The sequence below is a fragment of the Ambystoma mexicanum genome, chromosome 3p (genome assembly GCF_040938575.1).
Source record: "Ambystoma mexicanum isolate Mex_15411 chromosome 3p, UKY_AmexF1_1, whole genome shotgun sequence".
NCBI lineage: Eukaryota > Metazoa > Chordata > Amphibia > Caudata > Ambystomatidae > Ambystoma > Ambystoma mexicanum.
The window spans coordinates 291,201,804-291,217,884 of NC_090925.1; the positions used below are offsets into that span (position 1 = coordinate 291,201,804).

The 16,081-nt window shown below is 46.7% G+C and overlaps 1 protein-coding gene across 1 annotated transcript in view; it reads right to left on the reverse strand.

Moving 5' to 3' along the window:
• LOC138580351 (peroxidasin homolog) overlaps positions 1-16,081 on the reverse strand; it is a 375,430-nt gene that overhangs the window by 164,557 nt on the left and 194,792 nt on the right. Inside the window, exons 7-10 of the mRNA XM_069650821.1 lie at positions 13,956-14,125; positions 9,285-9,402; positions 7,702-7,871; positions 6,641-6,913 (exon numbers count right to left, since the gene is read on the reverse strand). Of these exons, the coding sequence (XP_069506922.1) occupies positions 6,641-6,913; positions 7,702-7,871; positions 9,285-9,402; positions 13,956-14,125 (731 nt within the window). The remainder of the gene's footprint in view (positions 1-6,640; positions 6,914-7,701; positions 7,872-9,284; positions 9,403-13,955; positions 14,126-16,081) is intronic.

Genomic DNA, 16,081 nt, shown 5'->3' on the forward strand with positions numbered 1-16,081 from the left:
AGGCCCTGCCTCGGCGAGTCAGGGCCCCCGCCGGGGGTGTCTCAGCCCGATTCCGGCACTGTCTCTACTGCAATCCGGGTCGCCGCTGGGGCCCGCACCTCCTGGCACACCTGGCGCCCCCAGGCTCAAACACCACGTGAGTCCCCGCTCCGCCAGGTGCTGTGTATTCCAGATCTAGTGCATGGCGAGCACAGTGCCAGCCACTTAAACTCACAGCGCCCCATGCTCACGGCACCGCCCGGGGTGATCCGGGTTGGTCCTCTCCTGTGTCCGGGAGCCGAGATGTGCTGGGCGCTCTTGTCGCTCCTCCTCTTGTCCTGGCCCCGGGGTCTGCCTCTCGTTCCAGAGAGCTCCCTACAGCAGGGTCCTCGTGCCGCCCACAGGCTGGGCGCTTTATCTCACACAGAGCCGATAGCAGGTTTAACTGAGCTGTACTAGCCTGAGCTCCCGGCCGGGATGCTTCAGTCAGTTTATGACCCTTTGTCCTCGGTCCGCCATCTTGTCCATTCCCTGGTCCCGAGAGCACGGCTGTTTTTTGGTGGCCGCGATTCAGCCAGTTTTTCACGGATCAGCCTCACAGGTCACTCAGCACACGCTCCGGACCTTCCCCCGTCTTGGGATGTGTTGCCAGCATGCCTTCTCTTCAGGAATATCAACTTTATCCACAGGATCTGTGGCGGATCAACGGGAGCTCCTCGAGAGCACGTCCCTTCACGGAGCCAACAAGCCACGCCCCCCGACAGCAGGGAAGTATTGTTTTACTTCTCCTTTACTGTGTATTCGAATCTGTGCCCTGCTGGTAACAATCTAGTGCCACATCTTACTGAGCTATATGCTGTGCTATATTGCATTTTCTTTTTTTTTTTTTTTAATAGACTGTCTGGGACACAAACACCCTTTCCCACGCAGCCACAAAGCACCGCTCAGCAGTGATTGTTTGTCTTCTGCAATTAAACATTCATTGCTGCGGGCACTGCTGTCTGTACACGTAAACGGGTGTGGCTGTAGCCCTGGGCATGCCCCTTAAGAAATGCAAATGAGGGTATTGGAAAGGGGAGGTGCATAAACCTGCATGCTTCGAGGGGACACTGACTGAAACTAACGGTGGCCATTTAAATGCATTTTCTGTTGCTGTGTTTACTTCAGTGTTGAAAGTACTGGCTTAAAACACAGCCTGGTGGGGTGGAGGGGCAGAAAGGCAGGATCCAGGTGTGGGGTTTGAATTGAGGGTGGAGGCAATGGTGGGTATGGGGCCGGTGGTGAGCGGGACTGGAGTGGAGGAAGAGACAGGGCAGAGGGACCCATAGTAGTACGTGGAGAAGGGGAGGACGACTCTAGGGAGAGCACACAACAGGCTGCAGAAAATATGTCCAAGATTTTTCAAGGGCTTTAAAATAGTTGATCCCAATTCAATTTTAGTGAACAAAAAATGTTCTCATAATAGAACTGCTGGTAATTGTGGATTTAGAGATTAATCAAGTGAATGTTTTGGCTCTTGCCCATGAGACGGGAAATAGCAGAGTTTTTAGAGATTGTCTGAATTTTTGGTGCCTGGACACCAATCTTAGAACGGCGGGTTAAATGTTGAATGTTAAAGGTATTTGTACCGTGCACCGTCACCAACGGAGTTGGTCCCCAGGCGCTCTGGCGGATCTGCAAACATGAAGGCGGGATGGGTTAGTAGGGTGAAGAGGGAGTAGGATAGTGAAAGGAGTGGTGTTCTGTTGGCAGCTTCATCTCGGTATACACTGTGCGCTGAGCTTTGGTGCGAGTATCAGAGCGATGTCAGTCCTTGTGTGCTGTTGGTGCGGGTAATGTGCTGTTGCAATGTGGTGATGTAAATGCGTCTTGCTGTGCGAGAGGTGGTTGTGTTCGTTTTTTGAGTTAAGTATGCAGAAAGTTTGAGCTTTTTTGGCTAGTGAGTTGTATGTTTTGCAGCTGATCTTCACAGTATGGCTGAATGCCTAGATTTCGGGAATCCTGCCTGGTGCGAAAACAGCTAGAATTTGAGAGTCCTGTCTAGTGGGAGAGAGGCCTATGCCTAACAGAGCAATTGAGTATAATACCATACTTCGCTGGATTTGAGAAACAATTGATAATTCAGTACAATCATAAAACCCAGCTAGATTTGAGAGTCCTGTATAGGGGGAGAAGGCCTACGCCTAACAGAAGTGTAGGTTTTTGTGCAACACACTCCCTGTTGTATTCTAATGAGCTATGCATAGTGTTGTATACGAATGAACTGTGCTCATTAGTGAGGTTGGAATGTCTATTCTCCTGGGTGTCGGAGCAGGAGTCCTGGTCTCCTCTTTCCCTACTACCTATGTGAATATGTCTGACGGAACTTTGGGTGTTTTATGATATGTCGTGGGGTGCATTCCTTGGATTATGTTTCTGTTTTTTTGGTGGGGACCGAGATCGGTATCTTTATTCATCGTTGTTTAGCAGTGTGGGCGTTCTTGTGGCTGGTCTTCTAGTTAAGCAGTGAAGAGCCAGGATTTGAGCAGTTTCCTGAATACTAGGTGGTTTCTTGTGTTTCGTATATTCTATGGTAGGTCATTCCAAGTTTTCGGTGCCTGGTGAGAGAAGGAGGATCCACCAAGTTTTCTTCTGTTATAGGGTTTCGGTTCCAGGCGGATGTTGTTGCTAAATCTGAGAGTTCTTGTCGGCAAGTGTAGGCGTAATTTGTCTCTCAGGAAATCTGCGCCTTAGTTGTATATTGCTCTGTGCATGATGCACATAGATTTGAATTTTATTCACAGTTTTATTGGTAGCCAATGTAGTATGTTTAGCGTGGGTGTGATGTGTTCTCTTCGGGGTTATTTGAGAAGGAGTCTGGCTGCCGCATTTTGTATGCATTGTCGTTTTTTAGAAGTAATTCAGGCATACCCAGGTATAGGCTATTGGCATAATCTACTCTGGACATGACGGTGATGGTAAGTGTTTTGTTGGTGATAGAAAGGAACAGTAGGATCCTTTTTGCCGCTCGCAGGAGAAAGAAGCATTTATTGAGTAGAGCGTTTACTTGTGACTCTAGAAGGAGGTTGTTGTCCATCAGGACCCCTAGGTTTTTTACAATCGACGGTGGCGCTGGGGTCGTGCCGAGTTCTCTTGGCCAGGGGATGTAGTAGATGTTTCCTCCATTTTGATTATAGATATAGGTAGATGTTGAATAAAAGCGGGGAGAAAGATGATCCTTGTGGTACTCCGCATGTGGAGTCTCTTGGGTTGGACTTAAAAGGTTTCATCCATACGGTTTCTGTTCTGTTTGTTAGGAAGGATTTTAAGTTAGGTTGACATTTTTGATGGTTCTCCAATTTCTTTTCATGGTGATCAGTGGTTTGTCTTGTTGCTTGTTTAGTGGAACAGCCATTGTGATTATGAATGGAATGATGAGGTGGTCGCTCCAGAGTATTTGAATTGTGGATGCCGTAGTAATGAGTTCATTGTTGGCGAAGATTGCATCAAGTGTATGCCCTGCAAAGTGTGTTGCTCCTTTGACTAGTTGTTGTAGCTTCAATGCTGCTAGTTGGGCGGTTAAAGATTTTTGTATGGTTGTGGTTTCTTCATCGAACCAGATGTTGAAATCTCCGAGGATGATCAGATGATTGTGCTTGATGGCTAGGATGGTGATTGCTTCCGTGAAGGCGTCTACGAAGGTTGTATCGTAGGTTGGTGGTCTGTATATCAGTATGAATTTCAGGTTTGTTTTGGAGTTTACTGATAGACGCAGTATTAAAGATTCACATTTATCGATGTTTAGTGGCTCTTCCAGTTTGATAGCCAGTTGTTCCTTGTGGATGATTGCCAGTCCCCCCACTTTTAGTTTTCCTGTTTGCTTGGATGCATTTGAAGTTTTCAGGCAGGCACTTGTTGAGGATGATCTTGTAATTGTCGTCTATCCATGTTTCAGTTAAAAATAGGATGTCGATGCATCGGTCTGATAGGAGGTCGTATATTTCGGATAAATGTTTGGACATTGATCTTGCGTTTATTAAATTACAGTGGATTCTGTTGGTGTTTAATGGTTGTTCCTTGTTCAGGTTTGTAGTTGTCCGGTCGTGGTGTTTCTGTATTGATGTTGATTGGATGAAGAACAGCGATGGCTGCTTCTTCATTGAAGTGGTCCACTAGGTTGATAGCATGGATGTTGAATCGTGGTGCTTCTCCAGTGATGACGATTGGTTGAAGATCAGCGATGGCTTCTTCTTCATTAAATCAGTCTGTTTAGTTAATGGTAGGGTTGTTGGTTACCAGGGCTTTGTTGTCTTGTCTGGTATGTTGTGGGTATCGATGGTGCCCCTCTGTTCTTGTGATGTATGGGGTAAGAGGGTTGGAATCATCCCACTCTCTTATTGGGTGCTCCCATCTTTTTTCCGGGTGTTTCGGAGGATTCTTTGTGTGTGTCAAGATTTCAGTGTTGTTGAGGTATCCACGCACCGTGGTTGTCATGAGATAGGGTGTAAGATATAAGGATTTTTCTCTTATATAGTTTGTTCCGGTGATAACCGTGTTAGGCGTGGTGTTTCCTGCATTTGAGGCTGCTTCTGCTGGGTTCTGTTGGTATTTTGTGTTCGTGGCCATTGTTGCATGATCTTGCTCTCTTTCTCGGCATCCCTTTCTGGGTCGGGGCATTTTGGTTCACGGTGCAGCGGTAGCAGGGTAAGTGGTCCTCTGTGATGTATTGTGCAAGCACAGTATTGATGTCTCTTCAGTCTTGGGTAATGAATTTCACAGGTTGGGGCCTGCCATGGGTAGGTATCCATGATGCTCTCTTCCTTCTGTAGGACCAGTGCCAGATTAAACCCTGTGGAGGCACAGAGCAGTCGGAATTTCGGGCCCCCCTTCACAAATGCTAAGAGTACTAACACAGCGCTGGCTGTTGCGCAGCGCATCAAGGTCTCTGCCTTCCCAGGGCCCCTAAAAGGAGTGTGGCCCATAGGCCTGTGCCTACTTGGCCTAATGGATAATCCGGCACTGTGTTGGACGCTAGGGATAGATAACTTGCTCGGCGAGGTGGAAGTTTACTTTGGTTCCGAGTTCCGGAAAGACCTACTGGTGGTGCAAAGGACTTTGCATTCAGTTTAGTACTGAATAGGAAGCCAGTGCTCCAGATCTAACCTGGTGTTGTTTTCTGTGGCTGAACATTAGTTGCGCTCTGTGTTCGACGTGTACGAAAAGAAGTTGTGGAACCTTGTTCCCTGCTAGCTCTCCCCCGCTCCCCACAAAGCCAATAGCCATGCCCTCTCCCACGTGCAGTACAAACCATATACTTGGGTCCCAGCTTTCCACCATTCCACCCCACCACTGTATAAAGAGTGAAAGAAACACAGTGAAAGAAAATGCAAAATTAATTTTAAGCCACCCCCATTACCTTTATTCATTGTACCCACAGCATGCAGCTTTACGCTCCGTCTCCTTTCTAATCACTCACTGTGCACAACTCTCAAGGGGAATTCAAAAGATGAAAGCCACAGCTCCGTTACCCATTAACCGCATGTAGAGGTGTACTTGCGGTATTGTCATGCTAAGTCGCTTAAATGCAAAAGAATAATTCATATTACTGCGGCAGGAAGGCTATGATGGGGCTTCGGATTGGCCCAAGCAGGCAACTGTAAAAATAACAGCATCCCAGCGCTTCTGCAATAGCTCACTGTGATGTGAGGTTGGGTCTGATCCAGCAGGCCCCAGGTTCAAAACCCCAGTAGGGCAAATGCAAAAAACAAACATAGCTCTGGCACAGTGACGCCTTATGCAGTGCACTGAAGTGCAAGTTACGGCTTTCTCCTACACTTTAAATTTAAAACAAAACTATGCCAGAACAATCTCTTTTTAAAATAAAAGTTTAGGAACAGTGTCATTTAATTTTTAAAAAAAGTAGAGGAGCACCACTGCCAACTGCGCCCGCCCACTTCGACCACTGGTTATGCTGCACTATTCTAGATCACCTGCAGCCAAGCAATTTATTTCTTGGGCAGGCCTAGTAGGTAATTGTTTGAGTAATCCAATTTGGTCATGACCAGTGCCTAGACCAACAGGCCTTTATTATTCATCACCGGTGGTTGGAGGATCTTCTGAAATAGACTCAGGGTCTAATGGCACCTACTCACCATGGGTGAAGCATGGATAGATGTTGTCCAAAGGAGTCCCAAAGGTGCTATTTATTTTTCTTACTAGATTTGGGGCTGGGCTTTCTTTGGGTCTGAGCATAGAGAATGACTGATGCTGTGTCCTGTCTGCAGTCTTCCCAGGGCTTGGGTAAAGCTAGCTTTAATTCAGGACTGAACTATAGAAAGGCACGTTGATGTTGTATCCTGGACCAATCTAATATCAATCAGGGAATATATGCTTGGAAAAACAGAGGACAATTATATCCTGGAGAGTTACGTAAGGTAACTGCTGTATAACACATCAACACTTCCTAGGGGCATATCAAAATGCATTCAACTCATTCAATTTCTGATAATCAGTGTGTACCCTATAGGTTTCCCTAGGCAGAAGCACACCCTGTTCCTGGTGGGTGTACCTAACCCTAGGAGAGGGGTGTAGTAACGCCTGTCTAATAAGGAAAGCCTGTCTAAAAGATTGTGCCCTAGCTTTGCATTCCCGGGCTCCCCCAGATCCCTTGCTCAGGCCTTACCTTGCACTATGATCTGTGCTGAAGCCTGGACCGAGCCTTCGCTGTTGGTGGCATTGCAGATGTACTGCCCCTGCTCGGAAAAGGTGACCTTCTTGATGTACAACCCTCCCGAAGGCGTGCTGGTGAAGCGGGGGTCATCCGCGAGGCGAGACCCTGTGTTCGATGTCCAGATGATGTGAGGGCGTGGGTGCCCTGACACCCCGCATTCTAACGTGATGCTCTCGCCAACCAGGACTTCTGTGTCCTGGGGCTGGTTGACAAAGATGGGCTTTGCTGAAAAAGAGAACAGCGTCACTTCTGTAGCACTGACACGTCATTTTACGGAGAATGGAGGACACTGCGAAACACTGAGTATGCAGAGATGTATAGGAACATACACATTGGGACAGTAAACAGTTCCAGCCTTTAATTGGCTGGAAAGAGTAGATCTTCCATCAGAGGACGCAAGCAGAGAAGGCAGCTGAGGGGTAAAACTGAACTGCAGACTATGCATGTAGGAGACTACACTTGGCCTGTTGAGGCAGCACCTGTGAATGCACTTGTATATAATGACTACACCCAGCATAAGATGGTACTGCCCTAGGCCCAGGTTCGTCCTGATGGGTGCCCTCTTGTCATATAAGGAGCACACCCAAGTCATATCAATACAGCATACATTTTAATTATGGTTGGTAACCAAAACAGGCAACAATTTGTGTAAGTAGCTATTAGTATTTTAATAATCTTATATCTGTTTTTCTGGTACATCTCTGATGCCACTTCTGGTATTTTAATCAAGTTCAAAGGTCACATGGGGTCACTTCCTGTGATGTCTTGAGGGAAAAAGGTTGTATGACATCACTTCCTGTGGTAACATATGCTGTGCGGTATCACATTTACTACCCATGGCATTTTGGTGAATTGACATCCCTCAATTCAGAAAGACTGTGCTAGACCATGGGGGTGGCATGGTTTGCTGGCCAACAGTTAATAGAGAAGTTGCCTTCCTCTGAGCTATGCCGATACACTCCATTAAACCCTTGCAATGAGTGAAGAATACTGCCTGTCAAGCCTTAACTCACTTGGACTGCCGAAATAACGTAGAAGGACCTCTTGGGTCTGGACCTCGCCAACTATGTTCCGGGCCAGGCATTGATAGATGCCTTTGTCCATCTCCTCTGTGTTCTGGATCTGTAGGGTTCCGTCATCGAGCAGGTTCAAGCGGCTGCCATCCGACACCTCAATCTTATTACTGAGGACACAAAATAGTTCCCACTTGGTGTTAAGGCCATTGAAATACCTATTTTAACAAGCACCTTCAGGCACTCAGTTACACGGACTAAAAAACAATGTGAAACTGTTTTGTTCCCTCCCGTCTCATGAAGTACGACTCACCACCTTCAATTATTGCCCTGGAAGTTGAGAGGGTGGATCTGTTGGGCGGATCTGTCATGGAAGAGGTTTTCCAGGGAACTGGTCATTGTAATTCAGTTCCAATTTCGAACCACTGGGCATATGCTATACCCTGGTGATCTTTCATTGGCCGATGGATGGGACTCTCTTCCAAGTTTTGACATTCTGAAGCCTGATTCTGTTGGATGTGACTGCACAATCATTGTAAGTCCAATGGGCAGTGCACCAATAGACCTTTTTTGTCTTATGCACCAATTAAACATAATTTAAAACCAACCACTTCTTTAATCTTTATGAAACATGTTAGGGCGTGTTCCAAAACCTGAGAGATCTTGTCATGGGATGCTAGCTTGCAGCAGAGTCAGTGCTTGATGGCTATCATGGTATGTAGGTCCCGGTTTTATTCTGGCTCTATGGCCCTTCATTGGGGTGGTCCCTTCTACCACCAACACCAACCGGCAAATTGTGAGATTTGAATCCCCAGTGCAGCACTGAAGGAGGAGGATCATTAAAGACCTTGGGCCTCATTACGAGCTTGGCGGTAGCCGTGCCTGTTTTACAGGCACGGCTACCGCCAAACCCGCTACCAGCAATGCCACCCGCGAATGGGCAGCTACCGGCCCATTACGAGTTGAATGGGCCAGTAATTGCCCATTCACGGGTGGCGGTATTGTCGGGCTCCCCATCTCCATTCTGCCCAGTAGGGCAGAATGAGGGTGGGGAGAATGGATACACCAGCACCGGCGGGATGTCAGGCACCCGCGAGCACAACTCGTAATTCGGTAGTACGGTATGAACAATGCTGGTGCCTTACCGGCACCGTTCACACCGTACCACCAACATTATAATGAGGCCCCTTGTGTATTTGACTGTAAAACTTCACTGTTTGATTGCTTTGCATCCCACACTACACCAGAATACAACGTTTTCTATTGCAGACAGCTGTATTTTGTGTACAGTTTCTCAAAGTAAGTCTATGAGCGTTTCGTGCCAAAGGGCACATCTTCAGGACTCAAACTACAGTTTCATTTGACTTGTTTCCTGTGTTCATGGCTTCTCTCTAGTTCAGTTCTCAAGGGGTCTTCTTCTAAATCTTACTAGGTTTCTTGGTGAAGTGGTGGCTGACATTGCCCCATGACTGTCGTAGACCTCGGGTGACTAGGGGCTGTAGATAGTTTTCTGATCAAGCCATACCCAGTTGTTTTCAACCTTGCTCGCAGTATGTTTCTAAGACCGCAGAGTTCACAATCACCTGTTGTGTAACCAGATGATCTCTGGTTTTGGGATACCCTCTGCTCGGCATGTGAAAAACACGGTATCTCCCATCGTAACATCCACATCTTGGGGTTTCGCAGTGATCCGTGGGATTTCTAAAAAAAAGAAAATACAACTGCAGGTCAGAGGCAAAGCATGGCATGGTGTAAACCACAGTCTGAGTATGAACCTGAAAGTATGGCACAGTCCATAGGATCAAGGGTCAAGTCACAGGTGCTATGGTGGCTCGTACCGTTCCACCCTAACAAACACTTCTATACACTGTGGGCATAGAAACACTTCTATACGTTGTGTGTACAGTACTTAACAAATGTATGGCAACAAGGGTAACTGCAAGAAAACCTGGGCCCTTACCCATGTGTAGACCGCCAGCACAATCATCAGAGGTCCAGCATTCCTACAAACACACTAGTAAAGAAACCACTGTGGTAGCTGATAAGCCATTGAGACTGGAGGAGCATCACACCTGCCCTGCAGCTTGAGGTGCCTGCGAGGCTGGTGGAGTATCACACCTGCCCTGCAGCTTGAGGTGCCTGTGGGACTGCTGGAGTATCACACCTGACCTGCAGCTTGAAGTGCTGCGAGACTGGAGTAGCACACCAGCCCTGCAGCTTGAGGTTCCTGTGAGAGTGCTGGAGTATCACACCTGCCCTGTAGCTTGCGGTGCTGCAAGACTGGAGGAGTATCACACCTGCCCTGCAGCTTGAGATGCTGTGAGACTGGAGGAGTATCACACTTGCCCTGCAGCTTAAGGTGCTGCGAGACTGGAGGAGTATCACACCTGCCCTGAAGCTTGAGTTTCCTGTGAGACTGCTGGAGTATCACACCTGCCCTGCAGATTGAGTTTCCTGTGAGACTGCTGGAGTATCGCACCTGCCATGCAGCTTGAGGTTCCTGTGAGACTGCTGGAGTATCACACCTGCCCTGCAACTTGAGGTGCTGCAAGACTGGAGGAGTATCACGCCTGCCCTGCAGCTTGAGGTGCTGCGAGACTGGAGGCATATCACACCTGCCCTACAGCGTGAGGTGCTGCAAGACTGGAGACGTATCACACCTGCCCTGCAGCTTGAGGTGCTGTGAGACTGGAGGAGTATCACACCTGCCCTGCAGCTTGAGGTGCTGCGAGACTGGAGGAGTATCACACCTGCCCTGCAGCTTGAGATGCTGTGAGACTGCTGGAGTATCACACCTGCCCTGCAAATTGAGTTTCCTGTGAGACTGCTGGAGTATCACACCTGCCCTGCAGCTTTAGATTCCTGTGAGACTGGTGAGACTCGCCCGCTGTTGCAGCCACCTAATTGGCTGAGCACCCTTCCCCGGGTGCGAATAGCATATTCCCATCAAGGGAGAAGAGGCCGACCTAAGCCTAAGAGAATGGTACAAACTCACGAAGTTATGGTCTCAGAAGTTCAAATGAAAACCTTGAGACAAGTCTCTTTAATACCCTAATAGACTGTATATTTTTATTTTGTATTTGTATTTATTTGAAGGACTGGGATGTCAATTTCGTCAGAAATGACTTACAATTACACATTTACAGATGGTGGAAGCATTCCCATGAAGGGTGCCTGTACTATAGCATAAAGATAAGAACAAGCGGTGAGACAGTTTATTACGGTGTATAAAAGTAGGACATATATATAGCAGGGGCAAAACAAAACAAACAGAAACAACATTTATATAAGAAAACAGGGGAATTATAAAGGTAATATTAACCTAAGAGGCAAGCGCTTCCAACTAAAGAAGAGTACTTATCAAATATGCAAAAATACATTAGTAAGCGTCACTGGAGCCAGTGGTGGGGTCAGGAAGGGAGGATGAAAAGTGGGCAGAGGGTGCTCTCTCTTTAGCAAGTGAGTGAAGTTAAAGCCACGCTTTGATGAGATCCACAGTTGGGCTGGCTCTGATTGTTATGCGCTTCGGGTACAAGTGGAGCTGGGGAGGTAGGGAGAAAGATAGGAAGTGATATGAGGGACAGGGAGGGTATGGGACAGTGAGGTTGAGTACAGAGGAGAATCATTGGGAACTAGATGTTGAGTAAAATGAAATAGAACAATACTGAGGAGCAAGACCATTGATAGCTTTGTAGACTAGGACAAGGAACTTGAAAAGAGGGCGGTTGAAGCTAGAAGTTGGGGAGGATCTGGTTTGTTGTGGATAGCAAAGTTGAGGATTTTGAGGCTCATAACAGGGTTACCGGTAATTCAGGCCGTATACCGGAAAACCTGCCTTACCGTCTGCACCGCCTGATATCCCGGTATTGCCGGGATATTACAGGCAGCAGAGTGACAGTAAATTCCCATTCCCAACGAGTCCAATAGGATTCAATGGGTTGGGATTGCCTGAATCACCGGCACCGGGAATTCTGGTGCCGGTGATTCAGGCATTTACCTGCTGGTAGGGGCCTGATCCCAGCAGGCTAGGCCTTCCAGGAGGTCCGTGGCCCCCACCGGCAGACGTATGTTTTGCCAGTCTGGAATAAAATACGGTGCCGGAATTATCAGAATTTATTCTGCCATTTATTCTGGACCCGTAAACACGTAATGAGGGCCTTTGTCTTCAGGGAGGAAGGAGTAGAGAGGAAAGCCAAGGAGTAGGCTTGAGCAGTAGTCAAGATTGCTGATGACAATAGCAGAGATTAGCGTTTTTGTAGTGTGGTTAGTAAGAAAAGGGCACATTTTGTGAATGTTGAGGAGGATAATACGAGCAGCAGAGGTAGTGGTAGTGATGAATTGTTGCAGTCGTAGGTACACATCAAAGACATCTCTAAGATAGCGATCTTTGGGTCAAGGAGCAAGAAGGTCAGGTGGGAAGGAGATACGAGAGCAGTGAGTAGGGAAGATGCTAGGAGAAAGATGACTTCCATTTTTGAAGAGTTCAGCATGAGGCAACAGAGAACCATCCAGTGGAAAATTGCTGAGAGACAGTTTGTAATCGATTCCGAGATGGCTAGGTTGAAGGAGGGAAAGGAGACAATATTTGAGTGTCATCAGCAAAAAGGTGATAGTGAAAGCCAAAGGATGAGATAAGTCTTCCTAGGGCAGAGGGATAAAGGGTGAAGAGCTGATGTCCAAGGATTGATCCTCAGGGGGAGGTGACAGGGAGAGGGGCGGGGTCAGAGGTTTGTGAGTTCCACGAGATTTGAAAGGATCAAACCTCCAGGTTGGAGGTGATCCAGGCAAGAGCAGATTTACGAAACCCAAGATCCTGGAGAGTGAGCAGGAGAGAGAAGTGGTCAACAGTTTCAAAGTGGCAGAAAGGTTGAGTATGGAAGAGAGTTTCTAAAACGGCCTACCCATTTATTGTTTTCTAAAAAAATATATTGAACTGAAATTTCATTCTAAAGTGTACATCCTAAGCTAGGTCAATTCTGCGTGGGTTTCAAACACAGTCAAGAAGCTGGTGTTGGATGCCAGGACTGAGTATCTGAACTAATCACAGACCTCAGAGAAAAGTCACTGGGGCTGGACCACTTACATTCTCTGAAGCTGCATTGCGTGGAGAGCGAAGCCTGTGAAATCCCAGTTACAATTCATGAGTGCCACATCCAAGGTTTAGTGGGAGAATGTGGCCCTCATGCCGGTCAAAACTCAGATATACAGCCACGAGCATGGTTATAATTGACTGTCATTAATTTGGTGTTCAGATTCCATTGGTACAGCCTCGTGTGCTGAGTTGCAGAAGTCTGATTTCAACTGGGCCGACCCTCACCACAGGCTGACAGTGCATAACAAATAACAGTTCACCCATGCATTGCAGATTGCTGTACAATTCACACCATAACAAATCACCTATGATACCTGGCATAGCGTAAACACATAGCATTGCCTAGTGTAACAAAACATGACAGGTTGTAACATGGTGTACCATAAAATAGCATGGGACAACCACACATGCAGAACTGCAAAGCAAACCTCAGCAAGGCAAAATAAACATAGTATGGAGTACTAACTGCACAAGACCTATCACAACATACTTTAATACATCACTGAACGTAACATAACAGTTTACTATAACATGGCATCATACCATAATTTGACATTACAGAAGTTGAGGGGGAGGACTGTAGGCCTGGGATACCTCTGTCATTGCCCCCTTCTTCCTCTGCTCCCCACGGTCTAGCTTCTCGTCAGACTCTTTCCCGCCACTGTTAATCTCCCCGCACATTCTATTTCTCTTCCAACCCCCCCCCACATTCTCTCCACCTTATCCTTCTTTCCCTATATCCTCTTCGTCTGCAGTGCTTTAAGGCACCCTACGTGGTGACCTTAAACGCTGTACAAGAAGCCCAGATACATGCATAACATGAAGACATAACATGGGGCTCAACGGTACCCCTGACTTTTAGTCTTAGAGCATAGCACACGCAGCTAAGACACAGACCACTAATTTTCGATTCCCAAATGTGAACATCCAGACCTGGCCCTCATCTCGGGCACACACGGCTGGAGTAACCCCCCTGAACCGTGCCGAAATCCACACTTGGAAAATCAGATTTTACCCAGAAGTACAGTACTTTGACCTGCACGTTCATGTGCATTTCATAGGATTTACATGTACATGATGTCTATGTCCTTGGCTTAATACTATGGTAACGGTGTGGCACATGCAAAGGTAAATTAGAAATATATGCGCACAAAGCACTTACCACAGTTGAACTCCTGGGTTGTTAGAGTGGTGACAGACCTGCCCTGCAGCCTTCTGGGATACTCACAGGTGGCAGCTGTCTGGGTGTTCCCCTGCTCTGCAAACTTGCGCAGCAGCTCGGCCAACCACATCATGTCGCAGTCACAGACCAGGGAGTTGGAATCTAGTCGCCTGCCCATAAACAAGAGGGTGAATTACAGAGGAATTGGATGTGGCCTTTGCCAGCGTCCCTAAGCAAGCCTTTCCCTTGTCAACCTGGAAGAGCAATTCAAATACCCCATATGGCGCAGGTTCTTAGGGGGGCATTCACATGTTGGGCATGTAGAAGAAAGGGGAACCTCCCTAAGGTTTTGCACAGCTGGTCTCATCAGAGCTCGATACCACCATGGGCATCATAACAACAGATATGCCAACATGAGGAAGGGCAGGGAATGAGCACATATCATCACCAAAGAGCCAATCACAAAGCGACTTTATCACTGTATGGCCTAATCGTAGATTAGTCAAAGGAAAACAAATCAGCATGTCAACCCAACCAGAGGCAAACAGATGAAACATAGAGCCAGTAAGGGTTAGATTCAAATCCAAAGCCAGTGAGGTCCAATCCAAAACAGATCAGCATCAGGTGGCCTAATCAATGACAGATATCAACATCACATGGTCAAATCAAAGACAGATATGAACACCGCATGACCGAATCATTGACAGATATCAAGATCACGTGGCCGAATGAGAGATAGATATGTCAACATGCAGTCCAAACAGAGGCAGATAACATGCTGTTGTTTTGCCAAAGTAAATTACTCTGTGGTAATTTGTTTCGTTATATTTTTTAACAGTTAGCGATATAGGGAAGGGTGGGGTAGTAAGGGTTACTTTAAATTGTACTCGGGCCACCACTGGTAACCAGTGCATGTCTTTTCTGATGGAAGAAATGTGGGCTCTGCGGGAAACAGCTTTTATTATGTGAACAGCATCCTTTTGTGTGACTTGAAGCCGGTGAAGGCAGCCTTTACTTGCACCTACTGGGAGTAAGTTGCAGTAATCAATCCTGCGTAAAATGATGGCACAGGCTATGGTTGTACAGTTTTTCTCGTTAACAAAAGGTTTGACTTGCCTAAGAAGTCTAAGGTAATATTGACAGTTATTGGCCACATGGTTGGTATGTGCATCTGCACCGAGCAAGGATTCAAAGTAAACACTGAGAGTTTTTACTTCTTCAAGTGTTTGGATATTTCACCCCTTGACAGTAAAGCTAGAGTATCTAGGATCTAATTTGGCGCTGGCCTAGACTGAACCCAGGATCATAAGTTTTGGGGGCGGAGTCAGAGGTGGCTTCACCCCAGTGAACCGTGGCCCTCTGGTTGTTTAAGAAACAGCAGATCCAGCGCACGGAACTATGAGAGCAGTTTCCTACAGAGGTAAGTGTATTTAGAAGGTGCCCATGATGTACAAGGTCAAAGGCTGCCAATAGCTCTAACAATACCAGCAGCCTGGTTTTGCCTTTGTCTAGAATATTCAACATGTGTGTCTGTAGGTCTAACAGAGCACTCTCAGTACCGTCACCTGAGCGGAAACCCGATTGTCTTATGTGCCATTTAGAAGAAGAGTCCAAATATTCTTGAAATTTAACTGTTGCTATATGTCCCTGATTGGGCTAAGGGGCATATTGGGGGCATATATAATCAACATGGGGTAAAGCCTAGACTGGTTTCCTCACCACAAGGTCAATCAGAGGCAAATATTGCCACCTTGAGTCTTAGTCAGCCAGCCATATATCTATAGGGTCTAGTCAGAGAGTGATATCTTCTCTATATTTTTAAAAGGAACATGTGTGGATATGTGAGTGGTGTGTCTGTTCGAAATGTACAGCATACTTCCCAACATGCTAGAAACCTGAAATTTGGCATGTGGTGAGGTGCCATGGTGTAGACAATGTAAAAAGTATAAGATATACATTTTTTAAATTTGTTTTTTAAGCGTTTTATTTAGCGGTCTGCAATGTTGGATTTGTGCGTGTGTTCAAAATGTTCAGCATACTTCCCACCACTCTACACACCTGAGATTTGGCATATGGGCAGTTTCCATGGTGTAGACAATGTAACAAGTATAAAATATAGATATACC